At 40.2% G+C, this 27,799-nt stretch overlaps 1 protein-coding gene across 1 annotated transcript; it reads right to left on the bottom strand.

Moving 5' to 3' along the window:
* Window positions 1-198: 198 nt before the first annotated feature.
* plpp2b (phospholipid phosphatase 2b) lies at window positions 199-25,746 on the bottom strand. Its single transcript, XM_084723080.1, has 6 exons — window positions 25,231-25,746; window positions 8,708-8,859; window positions 8,209-8,471; window positions 7,772-7,829; window positions 5,862-6,038; window positions 199-4,048 (listed from the first exon to the last, which is right to left on the bottom strand). The coding sequence occupies exons 1-6, from the start codon at window positions 25,289-25,291 to the stop codon at window positions 3,890-3,892; spliced, it is 870 nt and encodes a 289-aa protein (XP_084579206.1). The 5' UTR covers window positions 25,292-25,746; the 3' UTR covers window positions 199-3,889.
* Between the last annotated feature and the right edge of the window lie 2,053 nt (window positions 25,747-27,799).

Here is a 27,799-nt window from a genome sequence, read left to right as displayed (position 1 = left end):
CCAAGAACATCTTGAAATCTTGATGTTGCTACAACAAAGTTTATCAGACTTCACTTCAAATATCTCCCTATCTGTGGTTTAAAAGGTTAAGACAATCACCAATTATCAAGTACTGTAAACATGAAATAAATTATGCTTCAATCTTTGTATCAACATGTAGGAAGCCTGATACGTATGTATAAATGAAAACAAGTGAAAGTGGATTATATCTTTATTTAAAATTCTCTGGTTTAGAGCCTATAAGATATAATCTATATACAAAAAGCAAACAACATGAATCATACCTACAAAGTTGACATATAAACAGGAGATTGGCCAGCCAGTGCCCACTTTAAGGCACTAATTCAATAAAGTATAACAACACATGGAGCCACATGACCAGCTGAGAGCCTTGGTTTCCATGAAGCTGGAGGGGAACCAAACACCATGATGTTCCTACATCCTCATCCTCGTTTGGGCTATTAGCCTGGCTGCAGTAACACACGGATGATTTAGATGTAGGCAGCAGGGGAGGGGGGCTCGCACAGCACTTCACCGCAACCAGTTCCAGCTGTTTCTTGTTATAAATCTGTTTTAAACGTGTAGAAGACCCCGGGGACCGAGGTTCACCATGGGATACCCCACCCTCTAAAGTACCCAGCCTATCTCCTAGCTCAGCTTTAGGGCTTCACAATCACTACCAGGTGAGATCCTCTCTGTCTTCCTGTCTCCCCCTTGTCAACTCTGTGGTCTGTCTGATGTGTTGTCAGTCCTTCAGGGGTCTGTGCTGTACACAAACCATACAGGAGGCCTTATTCACAAATTAACCCCATCTATCAGCACAGGAAGAGGAAAAGGAACACAGAGGGATCTTTGAAGTGGGAACGGAGCGGTGTTACAAGTTTCAAAAACACAGTTGGGTATGTAACTCCTTTATCATTACAACAGCCCTTTAAAAGCCCTGCCAAGGCATCTGGCTTATGTTTGGACCTGGAATTGGATCCGTTTGTGTGGCAACTCCACCAGTCTGAGAAGGCACGGCCCAAAGCACACTGTGCAGGTGAAATTAAAAAATGTACCTACATGTGAAATAAAAACATACAAGCATGTATATACATCCTTCACGCAACATGAAACATGTCTCATAGCATTAGTATATACAGTATTTGTGGCTCATAGTGGCAAGCAGGGGATGATTGCACAAAAACCTCAACAGCGCTGGCATTTCCAACCTTTAAGACTAAATAAAGAACTTTCTCGTATTTAAAATAAATTAAACACCATTTTCAAAATGGTTGTCTCATCCTTCTTTTCTTATTATTATTTGAGGAATAAAAAAAATACACAGAGGAAGACAAGATAGAGGCCAAATTTCTTAATATTTGATTGGCAATATAGTAGTGGTATGACACATAAAGTCCAACAGGGATTAAAGTTGTCTGCATCATTGATCAGATACCTCTGCAGTCCATTTCACACAGGGGAAACATAAATCATTCACAAACTCTAAATATCTAAATTTATGCATTTTAGAAAAGCATCACTACTGTTGAGAATCTGGACCGAGTCTGAACATAAAGACTTCAGTGTATGTCTGCTCCTAATACAGATTCAGACTAGATGGCACTGGCGAAATGATTCAATAAGTCAGACTCTTATCTGGGCAGTGATACTACATGACATCTAAAGGGATAGTTTGGATTATTTATGTGGGATTGTATGAGGCACTTATTGAGAGTTAGTATAGAGAAGCAGAGAGGGGCACCAGCATGGAAGCCGAGCACTGAATTGCTGTGTATCAGGTCAGCAACAAAAGTTATTATACCTGAAAACTGCCTCCTAAAAAAAAATCTATATCAGTTTAAGTATGCACTAAATTTTCACCACTTTCACCACTTCACCTTGCCATCAGACAGCCGTTTCTGACAAGGAACCAGTGTTACATAAGCAAAATATTGCTCTCTACAAACAAACCAAACTCCATAGGTAGAATCAGTCTATTTACACTGCAGAACCCAGGAGTTGCTGGTCTACTGCTGCCTTGATCTGTTTGTTTGTGTTACTGTGACTCTTCTGTGTTTTAAAAGGATAGTGTGGATTCATTGATAACACATACAAACTAACAGATCAAGGCAGCAGTAGACCAGCAACTCCCAGGTTCTGCCTATGAGTTTGGCTGGTTTGGAGAGAGCGATACTTGGCTTATATAAGCAGTTTCCCATCAGAAAAGGTTGTCTGACAGTAACATAAAGTGGTCAAAATATTCTATAAACAGCGTACACTTCAACCAATATTCTTTTTTTTAGATGGACCTTCATTAAGTGGCTAAAATACCTTTTGTTGCTGACCCTGTGCACAGCAGTTCATTACTGCCGACCTGTAAGGATCTCATACAGCCCCACATCAAACAATCTGAACTATCCCTTTAAGTACTGCCAGTAAGAGTAATTGCTGGGAGTTGAATTCCATCAGTGAATCAGAGTTGATTAAAGTAGTGTGAGTCACCAGGCAAGACAAGCCTGTAAAGTCACTTTTAAAAAACATTATAATGTTTGTCAGAGGAGATACCCAGACCTGTTTGTGTGGCAGTTAGAAGAGCTGAGCTAGTAGAAACGTATTTGGCTTGTTCAGGAATGTTGGTTGAAGTCGACATACTGCACATATCCTGTCAAGGCAGCTTTGGGGTGGCCTGCAGCTGATGTTTTTAATATGTGAGCCTTTTTTTGCCAACAGGATGACATGACATAAGGAGAAAATTAGCCCATCTACTTTGATCTATCTGCCATGATTGTGATGACTAATATGATTTGCAGCACTCTTCTAGTGTGTAGCCAGTCTAAGGTGCAGTAAAGTGAAGCTAATCGATTAACAAACTGTGCTTTTACCAACATCAACATTCTTGTCTTTCTTAAATGTCTTTCAACAAATTTGGTTCTCATCATACAAAAGTGAAAAACATACAAAATGTTAAAGCTCCATTAAGCAGTATATTTGATATTAACATTAAATCAAAGAACTCCTGGTCAGTAAAACAGCTGCTAGTACTACCAATCCCACTGTGAATCAACACCTCCTTGTCCCAGATCGCTGCCATTTTCAGGCACTTACAGGCTGTTTTACTTCATCAATCCATATGGCTGAAACCCAACCACCCCCACTGACCCATTAAATAAAACCGTGGGAAGCTGTTTCGTGTATCAGTTCCATGTATCAAGACAAAAAGGGCATATTTTTCTCGGGAGGTGGTGGCAGTAAGACGAGTTCATATCAAATTTGTCATTTGGCTTGAAATTACTCACATTGGGACACCCGTGTTTCTCTCTTTCTGTTGTGTGCAACTTGTTGCTAAAAAAAATAGCCACAGGCACTTAGTGTATCATAGCTATGTCATAGCTTTGTTGGGTTTGGAGTCTTTCGCTTAACGCAGCTTTAAGCACATACGCTTCAACATCAACAATGATGCATTAAAAACAATATACTCCTCTCTCTCTTACAGGAGAAGAGGAGGTCATCATGGTGTCTTTGAGAGGGGGCTCAGGCACCTGTCGATGGGATGCTGTCCCCTCAGTCAGTCCAGTGGTTGGGGATAGGTGGGTTGTGAGTGGTTGACACAAAGGGAAGGAGCTGGGGATTTGGAGGCTGCAAGCTACAGACCAGATCCCTAGATATACAAAGGGCTGGTTGTAGAAATTTGTATAGACACTCTAGAATTTCACATCTCACACTCATAGGACTTCTCACATGGCATGAGAAGTCTGCAATGGGCAGCCTACAGAGTCAGGACCGCAGATGACCCAGGTTATCTAAACATGTTGCCTGCACAATCAAGGTTGAAGGCCCAGAACTGGACCCCATCACACAGGTTTTGGGTCTGCAGGCTGCAGCCTTTGTTCCCCAGCGTCAGCCCCTATCACACGGGGCCTGGATTGTGGTGATAGTTGTAATGGTTGCCATGCTCAGAGTCTGCAATCTGCAGGCTGGGTTTCCTTTCTGGCTCTTCGCTATCAGCTGTGTCTGACCTGGTGCAACGTGGAGGGCGCTTCTTGAAGAAGTCAGACACGAAGTGCACCTGCAGAGGAAAGAGGAGAGGAGGAAAAATGGAGGTTAGCTTTGGTTGCTCAGGGTACAGAGATTGGAGTATAAGCATGTAAGGGATACAGAGGAGGTAAGGGCTGGGCTGGAAACTGTGATTACATATGTCTGGACAGGTCTGTGCACAGCTGTTAAGTGACACTCACACTTACACACATCTAAAAGGAACACACAGAGAGCGGCACAACCCCTGTAGGCCATAAAACACTATGCCCAGGAGGGTCTCTAATTGCGCACAGCGCTGTGAAGGCCAAAGGCGCAGGCTCACTTCCCAATTAATCATACATGGACACACACACACATGCACAAACACACACTTGACCACTCCACTGTTTCCACGAAGTGGTGCTGACAGTGGCTCACTCAAAACAGGGAAGTGGCCAAACAATAAAGACGCCCAGCTGGATGAAGTGAGGAGATATTGCCTGGGAACATGGCAGTGTGAGTGTGTGGATTTGTATCAAGTCACACTTTGCTGCCGTCACACTCCCCTCATGCTTCCTGCCTATATGTATTTTTACTGCCAGACTGAAATAATGCTGAAATATGGATTCTTTAGCGGCTGTTTCCGCTTTGAAGGGAGTACAACTGACAGAGAGATTTCCATTAAATAATATGTCTTATGATCTGGACAGTCCCACCCATGTTTGCTTTTCCTCAAGCCAGAAACCACAGGAGGAAGACTCAAAGTTAAGATGTCATCAGGTTGAAGGCCAGAGCTACTTATGAGAAAAAAAAATGTCAAAAAATGCTTCTGTGTTGGAATGATTACTTGAGATAAGTGTTACTTTCTTCTAGTGCACATCATAAATATGAATTTTGAATTTATTTCTGTGGTGATTTATTTGGAAGATTACCTTGTTTGCTAACACTTTATTTGAAAGGATGTGCATAAGACTGTCATTACATTGCCATAACTATGTCATGATACCTGTGTTGAACATGAAGAAGGCTTTATCAATATTTAAGACTGTGTGTCTTGGCTCCTTGCACTGTGGGGCTGAGACGGCTAATTAGGCAGCTAGTTCCACAGCTAACTGAGCTAACACCAATTAAAGATAACAGGAGACAGTGATCGACCCACTTGACAACAAGTAAACTAGCCAACCATTGTCTGTTCATCAGGCAACTCTCTAAAATAAATCACCTTGGTACTTTACTCCATTGTCAAACTGGCCTTATAACATTTCATGACATCTTTATGTATAAGTCCAAAGGGAACCACTTTAGTTTAAGTCCAGGAAATTAATCATGACCCTGGTACAGTTATAAAAGCATTTGACAATGTAATAAAACTTAAGTACATCTTTATGACAAGTCCTAAATATACCACTTTACCTGAGGTCAAGGAAAATATTCATGACACACTTACAATGGTCTTATGATAGCCAGTGTTAAATTTCTTTAAGTTTGATAATGTCAGGTTGTCATGACAAGACATTATTGGCTTGACTAATGCCAAGTTGTCATAGCAAACTGGTTTGCAGGTTATGTTGTCTTGGTTAATGCCAAGTTGTTATAACAAAGACATCTGAAACTATGTCAACTATCCCTGTATTCTTGCTTGCCCCATAGCCTGAAAGTAGTTTAATGCAGTAACAATCAAGTAATCAGTGTAATGTCTCTGTAAGTTGGGAAAAAAAGGTCCCATTCACTGCATGTGCAGCTCAGCATCTTGACACCAGACATCATGTGAAAAGTAAAGACTGTCTTATATCATGGAAATAACATGTAGGAAGCATGAGATTTTGCAGTGTTTGCCCTTGGAGGAAGTTGTCTTGGAGACTCACATTGAGCACAGCAACGAGTGCTCCCTGCAGCAGCCCCACCAGCACGTCGCTCCAGTGGTGCTTGTAATCAGAGACTCGGGTGTAACCCACATACACCGCAAAGGCCACCAGGAAGAACTGGATGGTGGGCCGGAGAAGTCTGGCCCACTTAGCCACCAGTCTCGCCTGCACATAAAGCTGGAGGAGGAAATAGGGTGGAAGAAGAGGAGCAGAGGGTGGTAGATCATGGGGTGGGTTGACAGGAGAAAAAACAGACAAGAGAGAGATCAGGGGAAGAGAGTCAGTTTGTGCAGGGATTCTTCTCTGTTGTAACTGTGAAAGGGATAATTCAGAATTTCTAAGCTTGGGTTGTATGAGGGTCTTATCCATAGTCACTGTATTAACTACAGTAGATGGCAGTCAGCGTGTCCCCGGTTTGGAGAAGGAGCAGGAGTAACAATGTACTGCTGTGGTCAGAATCAGCAGCAGAATGTATTTTTCCGCTAACTTTACCTCACAGGAGACAGGAGCTGCAGTTCTTTTGTGATATTGTGTGACTTTGGTGACTCCGAACTAACTCTTTAAAACACCAGAGTCTCATAAACACAGACAAATTAAACGATCAAGGCAGTGGTAGACCAGTAAGTGTTCTGCAAGGTAGAACGGCAGTTTCCTCACAGAACAAGGTGTCTAATGTCAAGGAAAAATGATGATGCACTGACTATTATTGAGTACCTCATACAACCCCACTTTAAATAAACTATTACTAAACCACTACTTTTAACTTGCTGTTACATTGAAAAAAAACATGGTTTGTCCCTTCAAAAAGGTTATCAAACCATAAAAGGTTAGGAGAATATAATTGGTCTCTGAAGCAACATGAACAACATTTTGCACTGACATAATGTTATTATAATGTAATGTAATATGCTGACAAAGCAGTGACATAATGCAGCAGCCAAATTTCTGCTTTGCAAAAGCCGTCTCTACATTTGTTTAAATTGATAGCCCATCGTACTGTCAGATTTCAGGGTAGATGGAATCTCACTCCAAATAACAGAAACAAAAAAGTCTATTTATCTGCAGCATGAGTTTGTGTGTCTTTAATTCAAAAGCAGTGGCCGTTATGCCTCATATTCAACTGTAAAAAAGGTGTTGAGTACAAATCTAATTTATGTCCACTGTGGATTAAAACACCCTTTTTACTGGAAAACAGCAGAGGCCAAAAAATTATGAATTTGGCAACGGTACAGACTTTTCTGGGCTTCTGCTGGGCTGCTGTTGAAGGTGCAAAAATTGGCATCGCACCACAGCCCCCACCCTGCACTGAACACTGCAGGACACCGGCTGGATATCACAGCTTAGCTCGATTTGTTTGCAATATTTTCCTGGCAAAACAGAGAGTGTGGACACTGACAGGAATGGACATTAGTTTGAGATATTCTGCCTTTTCTTTCAGATCTTCTTTGAACTGAACAATGTTGCTTTGCTTGGCCTCCTGAAGCCTGCTGTCTAGCACTGGTGCCTGGCTTTTAACACAAAGAGATGAGGCCAAGGGTAATGAACTGGATAGGCCTGGAAGACACAACACAGTGCATGCCTTGCCTTCATCATTGCTGGGAAAAAGGCAGCAGAGGCCTCCAGATCACTTCTCTCAGTGTACACATTCTTCCTCTGAACTCCTGCCTTGTCCTTTTATGTCCACTGGCACAAACCGCCTCTATGAGTCTTTTCTCCTTCTCAACAATTAGCCCTTGAGCACGGATCCAAACGCATAAGCCTGTTCTCAGATGAGCCAATCTGGGAACTGTTATCCCAGATTCAGGCTGAGATATTTGCATGGAGATATTTGAGTGTTTACTGTACGTAGAGATGCATATTTACAGTGTTTGAATACTTTTAGCGATCATGTGCTTATGTGCTGCACTTACCGCGAGGAAGAGCATGCAGTACATTCCAAAAGAGGAGTGACCAGAGTAGAAGGACAATCTGTAAAAGACAAACGATACAATCAAAGACATCACACAGGATATTTAAACCGCAGAACCTTGTTCACATCATTATCTTGTAAAATGCTTTCGGATTTGCATTTGGAAAAATTCAAAACAAGTAGATACAACAGTTTTTTTTTTTACTAGTTAGTCCTGTACTTTTATCCTGACCTGACCTCTGGTGGCATGTGTTTCACACTACAATACATCACCTCAATACAGCATCTCTGTATCAGTTAAATAGAAAGAGAAGTGTCTGAATTTCTTATGGTATTTTGATGGTATACTACAATACCTTGATACCACCCCAAGTCCAGTCTGCACTACTGGACCAAATGCATGTGGGGTAATAAAGTTCATCTGAATGTGAACCCTACCTGGACTCTGTGACGTCCTGAGGCTTGCCAGTGCAGTTGATCCCCTGCATGTATCCCGTGCAGACCTTGGGGGCACATACAGCCATGAAGTTAGGTCTCGGGCGGCCGATTGTGAACTTGGCGAGGTCGGTCAGCGACTGGCTAACAGCTGCTCCGAACAGGAAGGTACCCACTACTTTGTAGAGGGCAGCTACATACTGATTGAAGTCAGAATTAGAGTAAATCCTCTTGCTGTAGACCAGATAAGCTTCTCCAGAGGAGATCTGAGGAAAGAAGGCGAACAGTCAGTTTTTTCTTTTTTTTTTTCCGCATCATTAAAGTGAAATGACTTTTTCCTCTTTATGGATCAACACTTTCCCCAGTTCCTAACAGCCATTTAGTAATGGAGCAAACAGCACAGGATATTATTAAATGAGTGAGGTCCTGTAAACTTTCCATGATTTTGTCATTAGGTGAGATGTAATAAATCTCCCCGTGAGAAGAGACAGTAAAAACTTACAATGATGACAGTGCAGGAGATGGTGACAGCCGCCAGCATGCCATGGGTGATGGTGTCTGGTTTTAAGGGGTACATGATGCTCTCATCGTCACAGTAAACCCCTCTCTGATATGGCTTGAACACGATGGTCATAATAATGAAGGGCAGTGCAGCTGTGGTGAAAACAAACCAGAAAAACAACAATATGACAAGATCGGTTACAATATTCACTATTTTTGGATAAACTGTACTTTCAGTGAAACGAAATGTATGATATATGATATGTAGTCACTGCCAAAATTATGACTGACTCCTGACTCACAGACCAGGAACAAGGTTGATCAAAGTTAATGGACACCAGTATGTGCGAGAAAATGTTTTGAAATAACATATTTGTCTCGCTTTCAGACATTACATCATTTCCAGAGCTGGAAGTGAAAATGTTTCTCTAAGGATAGCTAAATTGTTTTCTCTCTCCCTCTGGACCTCAAGGTCTAAAATCACAATGATGAAACAACCCACAAGGAAAAAAAAGCATTCAGTACTTAAATGCCAGGGTAGAAATGCACAGCGAGGAATTACAAAAATAAACAGCGCAAAATAGTATTTATATACTCAGGCATGTGGGCATATGTAAAAATCACACATCACACACCAACCCAACAGACACAACAGTGTATAAACAAGACTGTGCACAAATTACTGCAGACGAAACGCACACAACTGCAGCTCTTTTGAATGATGTGGCTCTGTCCAAAAATAAGACCAAATATAGTAGCTCAGTGCTGCTGAGTGCAGGGACGATGTCCTTGAGATGTTTGGAAACATCCATCCCTAAAACGCTTCCACTTTTTTGCACATAAACACTCACTTCATCGCATTTTGTGGACACTGAAATGTGTGTGATGAGTAAAACTTGGAATTTTAGGATATACATTCTTTACAACATCGAACTGATAAACACAGGCTAATAAATTAATGTTACAACTATTTCTCTTTAAAGTAAAAGCAGATTTTGGCGAACTACGACACGTTTTGGACATACTGAGAACAATACAGATGAAGTGGTAGAGTGGTGGGTTATACTGGATGTTAAAAAAACATTGATAAAAGACTCAACTTGATTTTGACTTGGTATTCTTGACTTTGAAGGGACTTGACCTTTTCATTAAATATTTTATTTTTTCTAGATATTGACTAATTACATTTTGTTTTTGAAACATGATTTGGTGATTTCTTGTACAATGCGCACAAACCTGGCAACATACTAGGACGCTGCAGACCAGCAGAGGCCAATGCAAGAGACAGCAATAAGGGAGGGAGCTAGTCCAAAATAGTGAAATTTGGATTCAAGGACTGCAGCTCAAAAACCAGAGTCGAGCATCACAAAATCCAATGACATCCTTCACCACAAAACCCACCAAGTGCCTTTTTAGCTAACTTATTGGCTATTCAAACCTTAGCTAGAAAGCTAACATTGAGTTTAAGCCAATATTAGACTTGGCTTTGAATCAGTTATCTTTTATATTAACAATATGTCGTCTAAATAAAATGCAACTGACCCTTCCTAAGCCCCGCCCCTTTCTGCTCTGTGGTCCAATAACAGTTAAGCAAACTTGGTACCTCAGTCAACTTTCTCCATTTCCTGTAAAAGCAATTTATAGGGCCACATCTTAATTTAGCTAATGTTAGCAAAACGCCAGCTAACCAGCTAGCTAATGATTGATGCAGATTAGCTAGCTGGTTAGTTTGCACTTTGCTAACATTAGCTACCAATCTTCAGATCTTTTTCTTTTCAATACAGACAAGCCTACTTGTGACTCAGTCCTACCTCTGCTTTTTACTTCTCCTTCTTAAGTCCACAATATTGAGTGTTTCATACTCAAAACATTTTGTGTGGAGTCAGACTTTAGTAGATACTGTATTTGGGAGGGAGACGTTACAAGAACTGACAAATTTCCCATTTCAGTCAACATTTAATCGAATTTCTTCATTTTATGCCTCTGTAAATGGAATACTTTGTGTTTTTTGAGCACCACACAGGAATAAAGCAATTTTTAAAACACTGGCTCTGGTAGCTTGTGTCGGCTATTTACCATTATTTTCTGACATTTCATATTTGGCATAAACAATTAACTGAAAGATAAAAATATTCATGAGTTACGGCCCTTCTGAGGAATGCACTGTATAATAGGTGGACAGACAGTCTTGGGGCCACCATGGAAATGCCATACAGCCACATACTAAATGCAAGAAAAACAGACGTGAAAAAACACTGCACACACTCACCAATAGTATTACATTCCTGTGTAAATGAGCAGCGCACCCCTCCCATTCTTTCAGAAAATGTCTGCAGCTGACATAATTCCAGGAGGACTTCCAGCGAGACTGACTGATGAGAGACCAAGAGTCCACACACTGAAGACTGAGACTAAAGGAAAATATACAACTGGATGGTGTGTCAGGATTCAGCTGAGGTGAATGCTCCATCCTGACACCACTCATGATGGATATGGAACAACAGCCTACTGTAGACCAATCGATACTGACAAACAAATGCAGACACTTAAAGTTCAAAAATATGCGAAAAGGGATAATAGTTTGCTCATATACAGAGATTTCTTTTATTCTGAGAAAAACATTATGACTAACACAATGGAAGCTCTCAACATCTGTGATAAATGAACTAATGACGCAGAGATATTCCCCTAATAAAAGCTTATACAATACAACAATGACACCTGCACAATGACATACAGTGCAAGTCTCACTCTTGTCCCACATTACATATATCTAAGGTGACATGAGTGCAGACATTGTTTACTCACATGCCATCTGCACACATGTCCCACATGTATAGACAAAGAGTCTTATTGGCTCGGTAACAAAGGAAAATAGAAGCTTTGTGCTGAGAGGAGAATAAACAATAGCGCTCTATAGGATAAACACATCATTGCACGTTGGACTTCTGGTAATCTGATCTTGGAGGAGCTGGATTTAGACTAGACAAACGAGGAAGGAAAAATACAACGAGATTCCAACTGACTTCAATGCTGTATTCATACAGAAAAAGGTCTAGTCTTCTTATGACATTTGAAAAAGGGAGGAATCACAACTCCCAACTTTAATGGTTTAACACAAGCTGCTAAAGTAGAAATACACCTGTCTTAATATCCAAAGTGATTACCTCACGAAACTGAAAGTTTCAACACGTCTCCATGATGCAAATTGCAAAACAAAATATCTTGTAAACAGCAGTGAATGGATGCTATCAGACTCAGAAAAGTTATTCACAATAAAAGACCTTTCACCTTCTTCTGTGCTGGAAACAGCTAGTCATGTGTAAAACTATAATTTGACATTTTTCTAGATATCATGTGCCAGACTTTTGATTGGCAATTCTGTTGTATTGTTGTACAACAATTTTTGCACACAAAAGATTTAAAAGGTGCTGGTAGGTGAATTCTGTTGCGTTTGGCTGGAGTCAGATTATCTATTTCCCCCCTTTTTTCAGTATTTATGCTACACTGAGCTAACAGGCTGCTGGAGGTAGCTTTATATTTAGAGACTTAAGAGTGGTATAAGTCTTCTTTTTTAAGCACATAATACGTAAATTCTGCGGCTAGAGCCAAACAATAGACGTCATTTGGTGACATCATGAAGTGGCATGGGATCATGGGAGTTGTTATCTTGTAAACAACCGACATAACTGAGAAAATCTGACTTGATTCTGGCAGATATTATGTTCATGGACGAGGTAGTGTTGAAGTTTTACTCATGTTACATTTAGTCACGTTCACCAACTTCCTTTCTCACCCTCTGGCGTATCCGATGTGTTACATGTTTTCTGAGAATTTATAGCAAATAGTTAGCAACGGCCAGCAGGAACCGAACCTTTATCTTGAATAAATTACATATTTGGGATAATGTAATTACACAATTCAACAATTTAGATAACATATATTTAGCTTGTCGTTTTAAGACATTTAAATGCAGAAATGTTACATATTATATCATATTAAATATTACTGCATTAAGCCAGAATGTGTATAATTTCCCCCAAAAAAGTAGAACTATTGCTTTAAGTAGGCAATTCCAACACCTATTTCACCTCCCCCCCTTTGTCTAAAACCTCATCTCTTTGTGAGCAGTAGCTGGATTACACCTGTCCCAACACAGTAATTTCCCACCAACCACCACACCCCTACTGGATCCCTGTTTGCGTCTACCAGCCATATCAGGACGTGGTAAACCGGGTGACTAAAGCCTTATTCCAAACATTTTCCTCTTAGCACCACCAAAATCCTGTTTGTCACAACAGCACAATATATGGTCTCTTGTAGTTAACTAACATCCTGTCTCGAGCACCACAGGGAGCGCCCTGATACGGATTTACTGATGTGGCTTTTGGGTGGCAGCTTGTGCATCCGTATCCTGCATCCTGATTCCAGCCAAGAAACCTTACAGAAGTTTTTTAGTTTCCTTGCTTCCAGCTGTTTATCTTCTTTTCTGTCAAATGGTTGGACTTAAATCAAACAGAGCCATTCCAGTGTCATTACAGGAGTTATTATTGTGACTACTACTAAAGGTTCTGATATGTTCCATGAAGGACTTAATATCTGCCTGCATTGTTTGTTTTTAAAAGTATTTTCTGTTAGAAAACAAAATAACAAAGACAGAAAATCACAGGAAATACTAAATTATCTGCAGTTTCTTTCAGTGGCCACCCTGATGATAAGCATTTTCAAAATATTATTTGGAAAAATTCCTTATATATCCAGTGTGAATGTGGCTGACAAATAACCAAGCATTATCTGAAAAGATAATATTATCGGGAGGTTTGGATTACCACACATTAAAACAAACATTTCCCTTCTTTAGGGGTGAGGGGGATTGAATGCGTGGCTTTCTGTCATTACATGGTGGCATGAAATCCGTTTCCACTTGCTTTTAGGGCCAACTTTTTATGCTGTGTGGAATGTTTGCATTTAGCATAACATTAAAAACAAACTGGAACTGCAAACAAAAGCAAAGGAAAGACTTGTTTGACCGGATACTAACACACACTACAATTACATTACATAAAGTTTTAAAGGTTTGTGTAAGATTGGCCTGGGCAAAGTCAGGGGGAATGCTTATTTACTTAATACAACATGGTAAATGTCGCTTTAAAATGGCAGGAGGACATAATTATTTCTACACTGGAGTCAGGTTGTATTGTAACTTCGAACTGCTTTATGAAGCTTTTAACACTTGCCAGAGTGGAGCCATTAATCACAGAGGAGCGTCAGGAAAATTAAGTGAGAAGCTTCAAAGAGACGTGCTGGCAGCTAATGAAATATACAACCTTCTTACACATAACAGGCTTACAAAAAGCTAAGTAGCTTTTGCATGTACATCAACAACACTATATTCTCAAGTATCATTTGTATTTATCTGTTTAGACACATGCTAAATGTTTTTATGAGGTTTTTTTTGCTTAAAAAAAAATCTTCTTGGACACAAGTTCACACAGTTCAATGACTGAGTGAAGTCACGGCACCTGGCCTTAAATAACCCTCCCCTGGCTTGTAAAAAAACCCAGGAATTTTTCATTTCTGTACTCATAAATGAAGCACTAATTCAGCTGACACTTGTAATTCATAAATCACAAGTTTGGATGAAAATAAAAGTGCTCAAATAAAATTATGTAAAGAGTCTGCACTGCAGTCTCGGGCAGAACAAATGGTACATCTTGAGGTGTCTCATGACGAGTAGTGCCTCTATGGATAATATCTGCAAGAAACAAACCAGCCACTCTCTTGAAAAGCGCACACACACGTACATACACAGCTCAAAGGCAAAAATAGACCCATCTGCAGACAAACTAGGTCTCCAGGATACCACGAGACAAGCCCACAACCCAAATTGACACTGCTCCAGAGCTGCCTCCACTTAAAGACCAAGCAGTGTCTCTGACTTGAGCTAAACTAAGACATCTATGGTGGATTTTTTTTCTGTCAAGAAAACCCATAACACATACAGCATACATGGAGGGACATTAGAGGGGGTTGAAAGTACTTATTCAGGATAACGGAGAACCTTCTTTATAGACACCTGCTTCTACGGGAGGGAAACGCTGCCAGTTTGGAATGCAGCCAGGAAGCTAATCTCCAGCTGCCAGTCAGAAAATCTCCTCTAATGGGAGCCTGTTTGAAGTCACAGGATGCAGGGCTCAAGCTTTCCTGTTTCAGATTAGGAAAGGCCCATTTTGGAGATCTTGGTTCCATTTTGGGAACTTCTCATTTACCTGGCTGTAAATTAGCATTCATAAGCAATGGCGTCTCAGTGTCTCCCCCTGCTGAAATGGGTATTAGTGCAACAGAGAGCTGAGTAATCGTCGATGAACGTGCATCAAGAGGGTCTGGCCGCATTACTGAAACTTGCAGATCGTATTATAAAAGCACCACAAGTATAATGATTACTAAGAGTATGTAGCCTACGTGCTGAGGCTATCAGTCCTCGGCAGCAATCATGGATTTGGTCCTGGCCTGCAGCCCTTTGCCGATTGTCTTACCCCGTCTCTCTCCCCTGTTTCCTGTCTTTGTACAAGCTTTCCTGTGAATTAAAGGCTAAATGACCCCAAACCTAATCAACAACTAGCAGTTAGTTAGCAACAGCGAGCAGGAAACACACCGTAACATTGAATATATTCCAGATTTCTCTGCATTTGAAGATTTGGAGGAACATTTGGGGTCACGTCACTACACAGTTTAAATTATATAAGCATTTTAAGCATTTAAAGTGAAAATGTTACATATTATAGCTTTTTACTATTTAGTAATCATTACGGTTAGAACCTGACTTAGGAAAAAGTCATTACAGATGAATAATCAATGTTCCTATATTATCTTAACGTAGGAGATGTGTGTTACACAAACATCCTAATTCACAAAATCTTAAAAAAAACTCTTAACTTTATGACAACTGTTAAGCTGTCCTAACTTTAACTTTTCCACCTGTAGCAGTAGCTAACTTACTAACAAGCTAATGGTAGTATTAGCTAACAGTAGCTGACAGCAGTGTTCGCTAACCTGTTTAATCTCTTTCATTGCTTTTCCACACTGAATGCATTCTCTTTCTTTTCCCTCCAAAGTTAGCATTGTTGTAAAGTTCCCAAAAAAGAACATATTTGGTTTTCTCTACAATTGTTACTAACACCTTTCCATATACAATTCTGTATGTTTAAAAAAAGGTCAGTTGTTTAGCTGAGCAGGATGAGCGATGGTTGCTGGGTAAGAAAAATAATAGTTGATAAGTGATGTTGAGATAAGATCGGGTGACGTAGGATAAGATAGGATTCCTAAAGTTAGTTAGGATTTGCTTCTGTAATACCAAATTGGGAAAAATCTTTTGGAGACTCTTCCTTTCTTAAAATTGGACGTTTCTGTAATACAGCTCCTTAATAGTAATAAACTGTCAGAAGAGCATCATGGAAGAAGCCTTCAGCTTTTGTCAATACCACCAGACAAACAAAGATGCCAGTGTAAGAGGACATTTTCTCTCTTTCCTTCACTCTGTCCACCACTGCTGATTCACATCCTCCATTCTGTTTTTTTCTCTCTTATTCAAAGTCATTCATTCTTCTCTCTGCAGCTCCGTCTTCCTGCCTGTCATTCTCTTGATCGCAGCGTCCTCCCACACACTTCTCTTTCTGTTGTAAATATAGAGGCCTCAATGGGATGGTGCTTTATTTAGCTGGCAGATGTGCAATTACGCAGGACCATTTGGACCACAATCGCACTCTGGGGCTGAGATTCGAGGCTTGTCAGGTCCTCTCTCTGTCTCGCTCTGTCTAGTTCCACTTTCTGCAGTTTTTTTTGTCCTCTCTCACATTTCTGTTTAAGACAGATGGACGCCAGGACTCAAGCTGCCACGATCATCTGGAAGTTGTTTCAGTGGTTTGAGAGTAGCCTACACCTACTTGCCCTGGTTTCTGTGACATAATCTGCTGCACCTGCGAAGCCATGTGGATGAACAATTATTCCCCTCAAACTGAAAAACATACAGTCTGGGTTTTCATTATGCATATTTTCAAGGCGTGTAAATCCTGTGTGTTCGTGTGTGTGTGTGTGTGTTTGAGGGGTGTTCTCATGCCCCAGGGCTGCCCTATTTGGTCTAAAAGTTTCCAGGGTCACAGCTGGAACATTTGCTTCTCCATCTAATTTCTTCCACTCTCATTTCTTGTCTTTCCAGCATGAAGGTCACTCAGTGAGTTTCTTCTTTCTGCATTTCTCTGTCCCCTTGCCAACCCATTTTTATCTGTCCGTTGATAGCTTTTGTTTCCTCTCGCATTAACACCATTCTTTGCTTCTTTTACTTTTCATCCCTATGTCCCTCTTCGCCATTTAGTCCAACTCTCATCCCCTCCCACTATGGAAGAGGACAGAAGCAGGCATTTTTTTTTCTTTTGGCTGCAGTCAATGTTTCCACTTCTTTTTCATTCCTGCTCTCTTTTGTCTCCTCCCTCCAATCCAAACACGCTTTGTTGAGCAAGAGACCTATAGCACCAAAGTTCTTCAGTGTGTCTACATGTGTGATGTTTCAGGCCTTTAGTAGATGGCTTGTGATAACAAAACAACTAAACTCACTCTCTTTCTGACTGTCTCACCCCAAGCTGGACTGACTAATGTGGAAGGTATGTGCTGAGCTTACAACCTCTGCCGGCGTTGGCCTCTGGAATTCTAATTCACATGAGGAACGCCCAACTTCACCAGTCACACCAAATCCTGCTCCTACTGCCCATTCTTTATTTTTAATCCTGCTGTTTCACTCCGTGCATCATTTACGCATGCTTAGCTTCAAGCAGCGCAGAAGGAGACAAGGTGGCAGGCGAGTTGTATGAGCGGTGGGAGGGCGGCTAAATCTGGGTTGGCAATCAAAGAGTCTGGGTTTGGAGGGGATCAAAGAAGTGAGCCACACAGGTCTAAACCAAAACCATAAAGGTCTAGAAAGTGTAGAACATCATGAATGGTACTGAACTTCTCTGAAAGTTCACTACATTACATTTGTAAACATCTGTAAAACCTTGCCAAATATATAGTGATTATTCTGTATAATTACTGTGCAACCCTGTTTCCAAAAAAGCTGTGATGCTACAAAGACAAGGTATTTAATGCTAAAGTGATGAACTTTTTTGCAGAAATGCACTCATTCTGAAATGTTCCAAATCAGCTGGGACAGAGGCATGTTTGACACTGTGATACATCTCTTTTTCTTTTAGCAACACTCCCTAAGGATTTGGAAAGTGAGGACACTAACTGTTGAAAGTTTTGAAAGTGAAATTCTATCCCATTCTTGGACTGCAGACCAATCTTGTACACACACACACACACACACACACACACACACACACACACACACACACACACACACACACACACACACTCTTTTACTATGAAGCAACATTGTTAAAACACATGCAGAATGTATCTTGGCATTGTCTTGCTAAGATAAGCAGGGGTGTCCTTGAAAAAGACACAGTCTGGATGGCAGCATATGTTGCTCCAATACCTGTACCAAACTTTTTGCTGGTGACAATCTGGATGGTCCTTTTTCTCATGGACACAACATTCATTATTTAAAAAACAAAAATAAGGTGAAATGTTGATTCATCAGACCTCGATACAATTTTCCCCTTTGTGTCAGACCATCTCAGATGAGCTTTGAATCTTTTAATGATATTATGGATTCTCAATGGTGAAATCCATGTATTCCTTGCAGTTTTGTGTTGAAAAACATTCTTAAACTGTTAGAATATTTGTCCACAGTTTTTCACAAAGTTGTGTACCTCACCCCATCCTTGCTTGTGAAGTCTTTTGATACCTAATCATGATACTATCACCTGTTACTAATCAACCTGTTTACCTGTGGAATGTTCCAAACAGGTTTTCTGAGTATTCCACAACATTCCCAGTCTTTTGTTGGTCCTGTCCTAACCTTTTTGAAACTTGTTGCAGGCATCAAAGTCAGAATGATTTAAATTCGACCAAAAGCAATTAAGTTTATCGGATTGGACATTAAATATCTTGTCTTTGTACTGCATGTGTTACAGCATCCAACTTTTTTGGAATCTGGTTTGTGTGCAAATGAAAACCATGTTTAGGTATTGTCCAACACCCATGATGTTGTTAGTGTTTCCCCAAATTAAGACCACATTTTTTTAAATTCTAGCCCCTCAAAAAGCAGTCATTGTTTCATTCTCATCCTCACATGCTCAGGCTTTTCTCTCTATGTTTTCTCTCTGACTTTACTGGAAAAGGATCAACATGTTGGCAGGTACTTCTCAAGCCGTTGGAAGACACTTGAAAGCTTCACGTGTGCTGGGACAACAGCAGGCGCTCACTGTTGTGGCAGATTTTCTCCTCAGTAATGTCTTAAAAACAATAAAAACTATAAGTAAATCAAAAGGTACTCTTCCTGATTTCAGCCCACAGTATTTGAAGTCATCTGTGCACTGGGCTGGCTTTTAGGGAAGGTGGCTACGCTGTCTCAAAATGATAAAAACGACCACGACAAAAGATCCTCATCCACATTAAAGTATGGCCGATAAAAGACTTTACCAGTTTACCAGAAACCTTTGTGCAACAGAGACATTTAGAAGAACAATGAGAAGAAGGCAACAAAGAAGAAATAAACTAGGCTCATATTTCTCAGAGGGATGTGCCTGTTTGTTCAAAGGGCTTCAGTTTCCATGACAGAACTCTCCTGAGGAAAACGATTCCCATCAAGCATCTTGACTGCCTTTCTCTGAGAACTCAGGACAATCAGCCTTCCCAACATGACCGCATGAGAGGCCCAGCTCTCTGGAGACGCTTCCGCAACGACGCTGTGTCACCAACAAATTCTAACCGACATCCAGCAAGGTCAAAGAACAGAGGAATGTGGGGAAGATTACATGTCATAAAGAGGAAAATAACGGCAGGAAGCACATAGCAACTCCTTAATAGTTTTACAGCTGTGGGGCTTTGGGGGCAAATTCTAATGTATCAGGTAATGTATCAGTCCATGACAAGATGCTAATATGAAAGGAGGAAAACAACATATTTATGAACAATCCATGTGTATAGATCAAGAGTTTGGCATTATGGGGGATCACCATCTTCATTTTCAGGAAACAAAACAATGCACAATACTGACGAGAGTGTAAAGCTGGTGGGTGACATACTGTGACTTGTCTGTCGCAAAGTTTCTCATATTACAGCTAAACAGAACATTAAAATATGTCTGAAAACATTTTAGGTGACAGGCAAATAACAATGAATAAACAAAATATGAATCCATATTTGATCAGCAGTACAGGTTTGGACAATTTGACCTGAGTTTCGGGAGGCTTAGTCAGAAACCAGCCACAAAATGGCGGTCATATTACAGCTAAATGGTGCACCGAAATACATTTTTGCAAACATTTTAGGCAAGAAATACACAAAGCACTATGCGAAATCTCGGGATAAATAAGCACTGCCTAGCTTGATAGTCTGATATGAGTTTTGAGAGCCTGGTGCTGTATTGAAAAAGACTTGAAACTAGCAATTGAGACCATAAACTCATTAGGAATGTGTTTTCTGAAGTAAGAAATCAAGTAAGAAATAGTCATACTTTTCTTCTTTAAGAGTACATACATACCCCTTTTCCATACAGGACTATCCGCGTGAAGGTGTGTCTTTAACTGAAGACCAGTTTGCTCAGACAAACCACTCATATGTCCCTGGGCTAAACACACAGTTTCCTTAAATTCTTCACAATAAAAGCCTGTTGTTTTGTTATTTAAACGTATTTGTTATGAAGCAGCAAAATCGGCCCAGCCCGGCACAGCCAAAAGTGCCAGTGGAACAGTGGGACTTTTTGAAACCAGTGGAGTCACCCTCTACTGGTCATTATGAAGAATGGATGTTTGAAACACTTCACATAGGCTCTACTTCTATGGCATAGAGTCCAGTAGCTGTGAGCTGAAATCTACAGGAGTCATACACACAAAACAGATGAAATACTATAACCCAGTGTCATCTTTCTTGTACAGTTGTGTTCCTGCAAATCAAAAAGAAAATCACCCTCAGCCAGGAAAGTTACACTTCAGCTGCTCCCTCTCCATACAGTGTGTGTGTGTAATCTATGACATTATAGAGTTTTAACAAAACTGGTTTGTCACAGCGTACTTTACAGCACAACAAAAGGAGCACACACATGTAAAAACAAAAGTGTGCGTGAGCATGTGTGGCACCAGTGCCTTGCCTCGCGGCCATTTAGTCACGCACTATTTAGAGTATCTAGCACATTACTCATAACAGAGAGTTCACTGCCATTCATGTTGCCTACAGCGGCACCCGAGTCATGCAGAAACGTGAGTTTGACTCCTGATCCACCTACACCTGCAGTGTGCTGCACCTACAAAACAAGCTGTGGGCACAGAGAGGTTAAACCCCGGCCTTTCCTCTCTGTGCTCTCAGCCAACACCCACCATCTATTTGTGCTGAGTGTAGACTTACACAGACAGAGGAGGAGAGAGGGAGGGAAGGATACACCAGTGAAAGAATGGGGAGAAGTAGAAGAAAGACTGAGAGCTGACAGTGTACAACAAACTCAAGACAGAGGCTGGTATCTGAAAACAAAAACAGATCAAATGTACCTCATGATGCATCAGAAAGGTTTCTTCATCATAAACTAAAATACCACAGGCTTTGTGTCTAAGGTATCAGTAAACCACTGCTTGGCTCTAGGCAGCCATTTTGAATCAGACAGCTCCATTAAAAAGATAGTTTCGATTACATGAAGTTGGGTTATATGAGTACATATCAATAGGCTGTGAATTAGCTTAATTAGATGCTCATTAACAAGCCCCCTGTTTGAAGAAGCAGACAGGAGAACCAGCACAGAAACTAAGCAATGTACTGTTTTGAACAGGGTCAGCAGCAAATTGCATTTTAGTCACTTAAAAAAAGGTCCATATAAAAACAAACAAACAAAAAAAGTCATATTAGTTTTAGTGTAAGCTATATTTAAATATTTTCACTGCTTAATGTCGGTGGCAGACAAACTTTTCTGATGAGACGCTGCCGTTGTATGATCCAAATATTGCTCTCTCCAAACCAACCAGACTCCATTGGTCATTTTACATCACGGAAAATGGGTGAGTTGCAGGTCTACTTCTGCCTCGATCAGTTACTTTGTTTGTGTTATTGTGTGACTTTTGTTGTTGCAAAAAGTTAATTTAGATTCCCCGAAACCACACAATGACACAAACAAACAAACAGATCAAGGAAGCAGAAGACCAGCAACTCCCATATTTTGAAGGGTAAAATTACCGATTTTGCCAGTGGAGTTTGGTCGAGCAAGAATGAGGAATATTTGGCTTATAGAATTGTGGTTTCCCATAAGACAAGGCTGTCTGAAGGCAAGATAAAGCAGTGAAGACATTGTAAATATAGTGTACACATAAACTGATATTTATTATTTTAGCTGGGCCTTTCTTTAAGTGGCTGCTGCAGACCCTGTCCACAGCAATACACTGCTTAGCTTCCATGCTGGTTCTCCTCTCTGCTTCTCCAAACTTAGGTGAGTCAACAAACATCTAATGGAGTTAATACACTATATGGATAATTATCTCATACAACCCTACTTCAAATGGTCCAAATTATCCCTTTAAGTGCTTCAGAGGTTGTGTCTTACATCGTATGAACACAGCAGGAGGGTCATCCATTCATATGACACAGTCAGTTTCAATTTCGACCCAGGCAGGGCCAAAGAAATCACTCTGCTGCTGCTGCTGCTTTTATTTGGTCTTTGAATTTCAAGACAAAAGACAGTTGCAGAGAGACTCATGTAGGCTGCCAAAGTGGAGAACAAGAGGTAAATATTTAAAGTCAGTCTTCTGTTGAAGAGCAGGGAGTACAAAGTTGTTAATCAGAGGGGATAACATTCAGTATTTGGAGATTCTCATGAGAGGTTTTCGGTTTACAATAAGAAATGTAAATAGTCTCAAAATGCAGACAAAACCCAACTCAAAACTCTTGTTTCCATATAGGCTAATGGTCAGCATAATTACAAGCTCTACCATGGTGTTATTACATGGCTGGGGCAACCTCACATAAGCTTGGGGTTGACTTGACGATTATTTGGGTGGGTGACGTGGGTGGCAAAAGGGAAGGGAGAGGCTACAGGGTGGGATGCAGCAGCTACCCAGACCTGACCGACCAAACCCAACCCAGACGTTAATCCCAGACTTGTGACAGCGAAATGGCGAGGCTTATCAAGTTCAGCAGTCTGTGGATGTTCCCACAGACGGAAAAATACCCCTGAGCTCTTTGGAAAGCCGGGGAGAGGTGGGGGTGAGAGATTTGAAAGTGCACAGCAGAGCCGATCCGCACATGTATGAGCTATCATCCCTCTAACTTCACCACTGTCACCAGTACAGACACAACAACAGATGAACATGCGGCCAAACACCACCCCATTACGCAACAACATACTTCTGTCAAGAGCCTGTGGCATTAATACAGAAAACTGACGTACCACCACAGTTCCACACTCATGATCTCTGAGATTGCATCTGCAAACAGATTTGTCTGAGGGGAATTCTCACATTTGTTATTATCAGGATCTCATCATTAACACTATGAAGGACCACAGGTGTTATCAAATGTTACATGGTCATAAAGCTTTCTGATTTTGATATTTGATTGTTGACTGTTTTATGTTGTTTTTTAAAAGCTTCCTTTTAAAATTTGACCTAATTAAACAAATGGATGCATATATTCATTTATATATATTTTACTAACCCTTCTTTTTATTGCCCGTTAAAATATAATTTAGTGACTGACTGATATGGGTTTTTCAATGGTCATTGCAAATTTTAGAGAGAGCAGGTTGGTGATAATGGCCGATACATGATGTTGATTATCAAAACAAAGAAAGATCATATATAAACCCACTATATGATGCACATTATGATCTAGTACAGATGTTTATCTTAGTGGGTGACATGTTCTTTTAGATGGATTTTTTAAATCAATTAATGAAATAGAAAAGTACATTGGGTCATGCTGAATATTTTAGAATTGCTATTTAAGGGAGAGAAGTGACATCATTCAACTGTATTATTCTGTACATTATCACATAATATATGTGTAACACGAGCCATTAGCAGTGTCAGATTAGATTAGCTGTCATTTAGGAGAAACTTGTTAGCATTTAGAATAGATGATGGTAACTGAGGGGATTTTGGCAAACACATACAGCACGGTGCATGAGAGATTTCAGATGTATCTAAAGACATTTTTTTGTTTTCTTGAATGCAGGCACCGATGAGCTTTAACTGCTTCACATTATGATGTTTACTTATGTGAATCCCAGGAAGAGTAGTTGCTACTTCAGTAGTAGCTAACAGGGGTCCAAATAAATATATAAATGTCAGATAATCAGCCTGATTCATCAGCTGAACGATTATTCAGTCTATCACTAATATCAGTTAATGAAATACTTGGTCACATAATGCTACTACAAGGAACCTTCACATGTAGAGACCTCAGTTATAAATTGAGACACTTTCATATCCAGTTATAAACTCCGATTTAATCTATTTATAGATCCAGTTTTTTCACTTTGGCACCTGTGGACCTCCATATTAATTTGCATATTCAGTTCCAAGAAAAACGTTGACAAGCACAACCACAATATGCCTTATTGACATGATTCATTTTCCAGCATGCCATTATAGTTGCCCAGAGGGGGAAGGAGACAAAAACGTGTACACTAATGATGTGATCTTATTACTACAGCAATGGAAACTTTAAAAAAAAAACAGCTAAAACGATTCCAGCAAAACAATGGTCTGCGGCGCAATGTGGAAGGAATATCTTGAGCAACGCACTGAATGTGGGATGTGGGGACATTCTTGAGAAGATTCCTGGCAGACAAAAAAAAATTGAAGAAAATGAGGAATAAGCGGGGCGCACACATGCATATCAAATTTCCATAAACAAACATTCAGCTTCCTGAGGCTCTGTAAAGTCCTGCACAGTTTTCAGTGTGTAGGTCGGAGCATGCAGCAGCAGCAGCAGCAGCCCCGTGAGAAGAATGAGAAAGATATTTCCTCTGTGGTGCAATTTAATGTCACATTTCAGCCTGGACATTATTGTGAATCTGCATAAACAAACCAGCTGACAGGCTGCTCTTTTACTGTTGGACTCTGGCGTGGAAATTCAGTTGCTTCATTTGCCGTGGGATAAAATGGCTTCTGTGTTCCTCTGAGGATACTTAGTCTGAGTAAAAACATGTTTTACTGTAATTCTCACGCGTAAACAAACAAACATGAACAGTTCTCATTATTAGACGAATTCCTGAGTTGCTGTCATGAGCGCAAAACACACAAACACACCGAGCGACTGGCAAGAAACTTCTGACAGCACCACAAAGATCGTATCTCCTTCTTGCTGACAACATTTATGCGCATTTCCTAGATAAAAGATTAATTCTGGCGTGCTGCTTTGTACTTAGTGTCCATGACTTACCAACTAAAACGCAGAGCACGTCCATCACCACGTACAGCTTCTTCTTCCTCAGCTCCTTCATCTTCTCATTTACTTTAAAATCAACTTTAAGAGAGAGTTACTACTTTTTAAAGAAGGCAGTTAAGTCCATCGGCGCTCGCTCGTTTAGAAATAAAAGTGCAGGTTATGCTAATAATATATAATAACCTGCACTACGAGTTCTTCCGGGATCCTCTTCACTACCTGTGCTGCGGACATTGACAGCAAAGGTGTGTTGCGTTCTTAAAAAGACAGCGTGTTAAAAACTCAGCAGATCCGCAGCCGCGCTGGAGTCTTGCGTCCTTTTGTGCGCATTACTGCTCTGGATACAAAAGGAGGACGGGAGAGATCCTCCGATTTCACAGTCCTGAAGGCGTCCGGAGAGTCCAGTTTAAACTCTTTTCTCCTTCACACACACACACACACACACACACACCACGCCACCACTGCTCTGGTCCCTCCTCCCAACTTCCTCGTCTGGCTCCTCTCTGGCTATCTGATCAGCGCCAGACTCGAAGTTTTTACGCACAGGCGTGCAAAGAGCAAGAGAGACAAATCCTGTCAGCGGTTTGCTTCATATTTCTCTCTCTCTGCCTGGCAAACCAACATTCAAAAATGTCTTTTGAACAGAGAGCACAGTCCAAACTGAGTGACACCAGCAATGAGTCATTTTAAACTCGATGAAATCATGGTTTAGCTGTAAATGAATGTTGTTCAGGTCTTTTAAACTATGTTAAAATGAAGGAAGATTAAATATAAACCTCTCTTTAAACACCCTACTCTCAACTGGGATTAAAGTCAATTCACTGAAATTTAAATTGTGATCCAGTATTAACTTAAAACTTAAACTTGAAGAGATTTAAGTTTTAAATGACTGCTTTTGAGATGAATTGATAAAAGTTCCTCAAAGAAAAGTAAGGGACAGACAGAAGCCAATTAAGTTTTATGATGTGTCTCTTACACACTTGCTTTCAGTCCAGTCGATAAATCAGCCAACAAGTTTTTCGCAAAGGAAGAGAAATTCTCTGTTGTTCCACCATGAATAGGCTAACTAGGCTAAGATAGCTTGTAGTATTTTGATATTATTATATGTATTTAAAATAAATTATTTCATAATTAAAACATATTTGTGACATTTCTTCGTATACCACTAGAGGGAGCTTGTATACCACCAGTAGTACACATACCGCCGTTTGAGAACCTAGGATTTACTAAATTTATTAGCTAGCAAACAATACAAATTTATTTTACTTTTTAGCTAGCTATCAAACAATGTTACATTTTTTTTTACATTGTTTGTTACACACAGAGCCACTAAAAGTTAACAGTTCCCCCCCGGTTTATACTTACTCTTTTCAAACAACTCAGTCTTTTGAGTTATTTATTTTAATTTTGGGGAAGTAAGCATCTCCATATTGATTAAAGTCTATTTAATTTTGGTGTACATCAGTAAACTTGGATTTACTAAACTGAGGTTAGTTTTTATCTGGATTTAAATCTGGATTTACTCATTTTAAACCTAGTTTTGCTTAACTCTGATTAGAACTAATCCTAGATTAAATTAATCTTTGTTGGTGCAAACAGGTCTCAAGGATCAAATCAGGAGGAGGTGCCTGACAGCTGCTTTGTCAGGTCAAAAACAGTCCTGAAGGATAAAGAATAAGGAGGAAAAAAGGTTAAAGCCTAAAACAAAGGACTGCCATCACACCAGACCTCATTATCTGAAGTACTCTGAACATAATCAAGAACATACAATCATGGGTATTAAAACATTACAATAGGCTTTGGCTTTACATAAGGACTCAGCCTCTATTTCTGAAATCCTCACATGAAGATGAAAGCCCATCAACTCCAACAATGAAAAGTAACTAAGTATATTCACTCAAATACTGTGCTTGAGTACTATATTTGAGATACTTGTACTTTACTTGCATATTTACTTTGATGCTTCTTTATACGCATGCTATTTAACAACTTAAGTAACTTTACCAATTCATTTTACTGCCTGTACATCAATAATTATACTTCAATAATATAAAGTATATGATTGTTAAATTGGACATTCTGTATGGTGAGTACTTTTACTATTGGTACTTTATAGTATATTTTGGTGCAAATACTGAAGTAAAACTTTGAATGAAGACTTTTGATTGTAACAGAGTATTTTCTACACTGCAGTATTACTTCATTTTCTTGAATAAAAGATCTGAGTACTTTTTCCACCACTGATGATCTCATCCCATCATGCACCTCAGTTTCCTTATGGAAGCTCCACGGGACAAACACTTGAACTGCTCAGTTGTGTCGAGAGCCTTTCCCAGAGTGCACCCTCCTCCCAGTTCTGAGACAGATTTATATTGAAGCTGACGAAAAAGCAAACAACTTCTTAATAAGGTCCAAACATATTAGTCAACACCTTCGTGTCACTGGGAGGTGGTGGACTCACACTGTGCACACTTGGTGGGTGATTAAAAAAATATAACTAACTTACAACAAAACTTCCAACCAGACAAAAGCAGGGAGACTAACAAGCCCTGCTGGGAGTGTAGCA

This window comes from Lutjanus erythropterus, chromosome 7, assembly GCF_056507025.1.
Source record: "Lutjanus erythropterus isolate fLutEry1 chromosome 7, fLutEry1.hap2, whole genome shotgun sequence".
In the NCBI taxonomy this organism is placed as follows: Eukaryota; Metazoa; Chordata; class Actinopteri; order Lutjaniformes; family Lutjanidae; genus Lutjanus; species Lutjanus erythropterus.
The sequence above is the reverse complement of the archived record's forward strand: the minus strand, read 5'-3'. Positions and strand labels throughout refer to the sequence as shown.

What these genes read in the sequence shown, in the direction of transcription:
- plpp2b (XM_084723080.1), bottom strand. Translation starts at nt 25,291, where the DNA reads ATGAAGGAGCTGAGGAAGAAGAAGCTGTACGTGGTGATGGACGTGCTC. An exon ending in CGTGCTCTGCGTTTTAGTTG is followed by an intron (nt 8,860 to 25,230) that starts GTAAGTCATGGA and finishes TTTTCACCACAG; the next exon opens with CTGCACTGCCCTTCATTATT. An exon ending in CAGGACGTCACAGAGTCCAG is followed by an intron (nt 7,830 to 8,208) that starts GTAGGGTTCACA and finishes TGTCTTTTACAG; the next exon opens with ATTGTCCTTCTACTCTGGTC.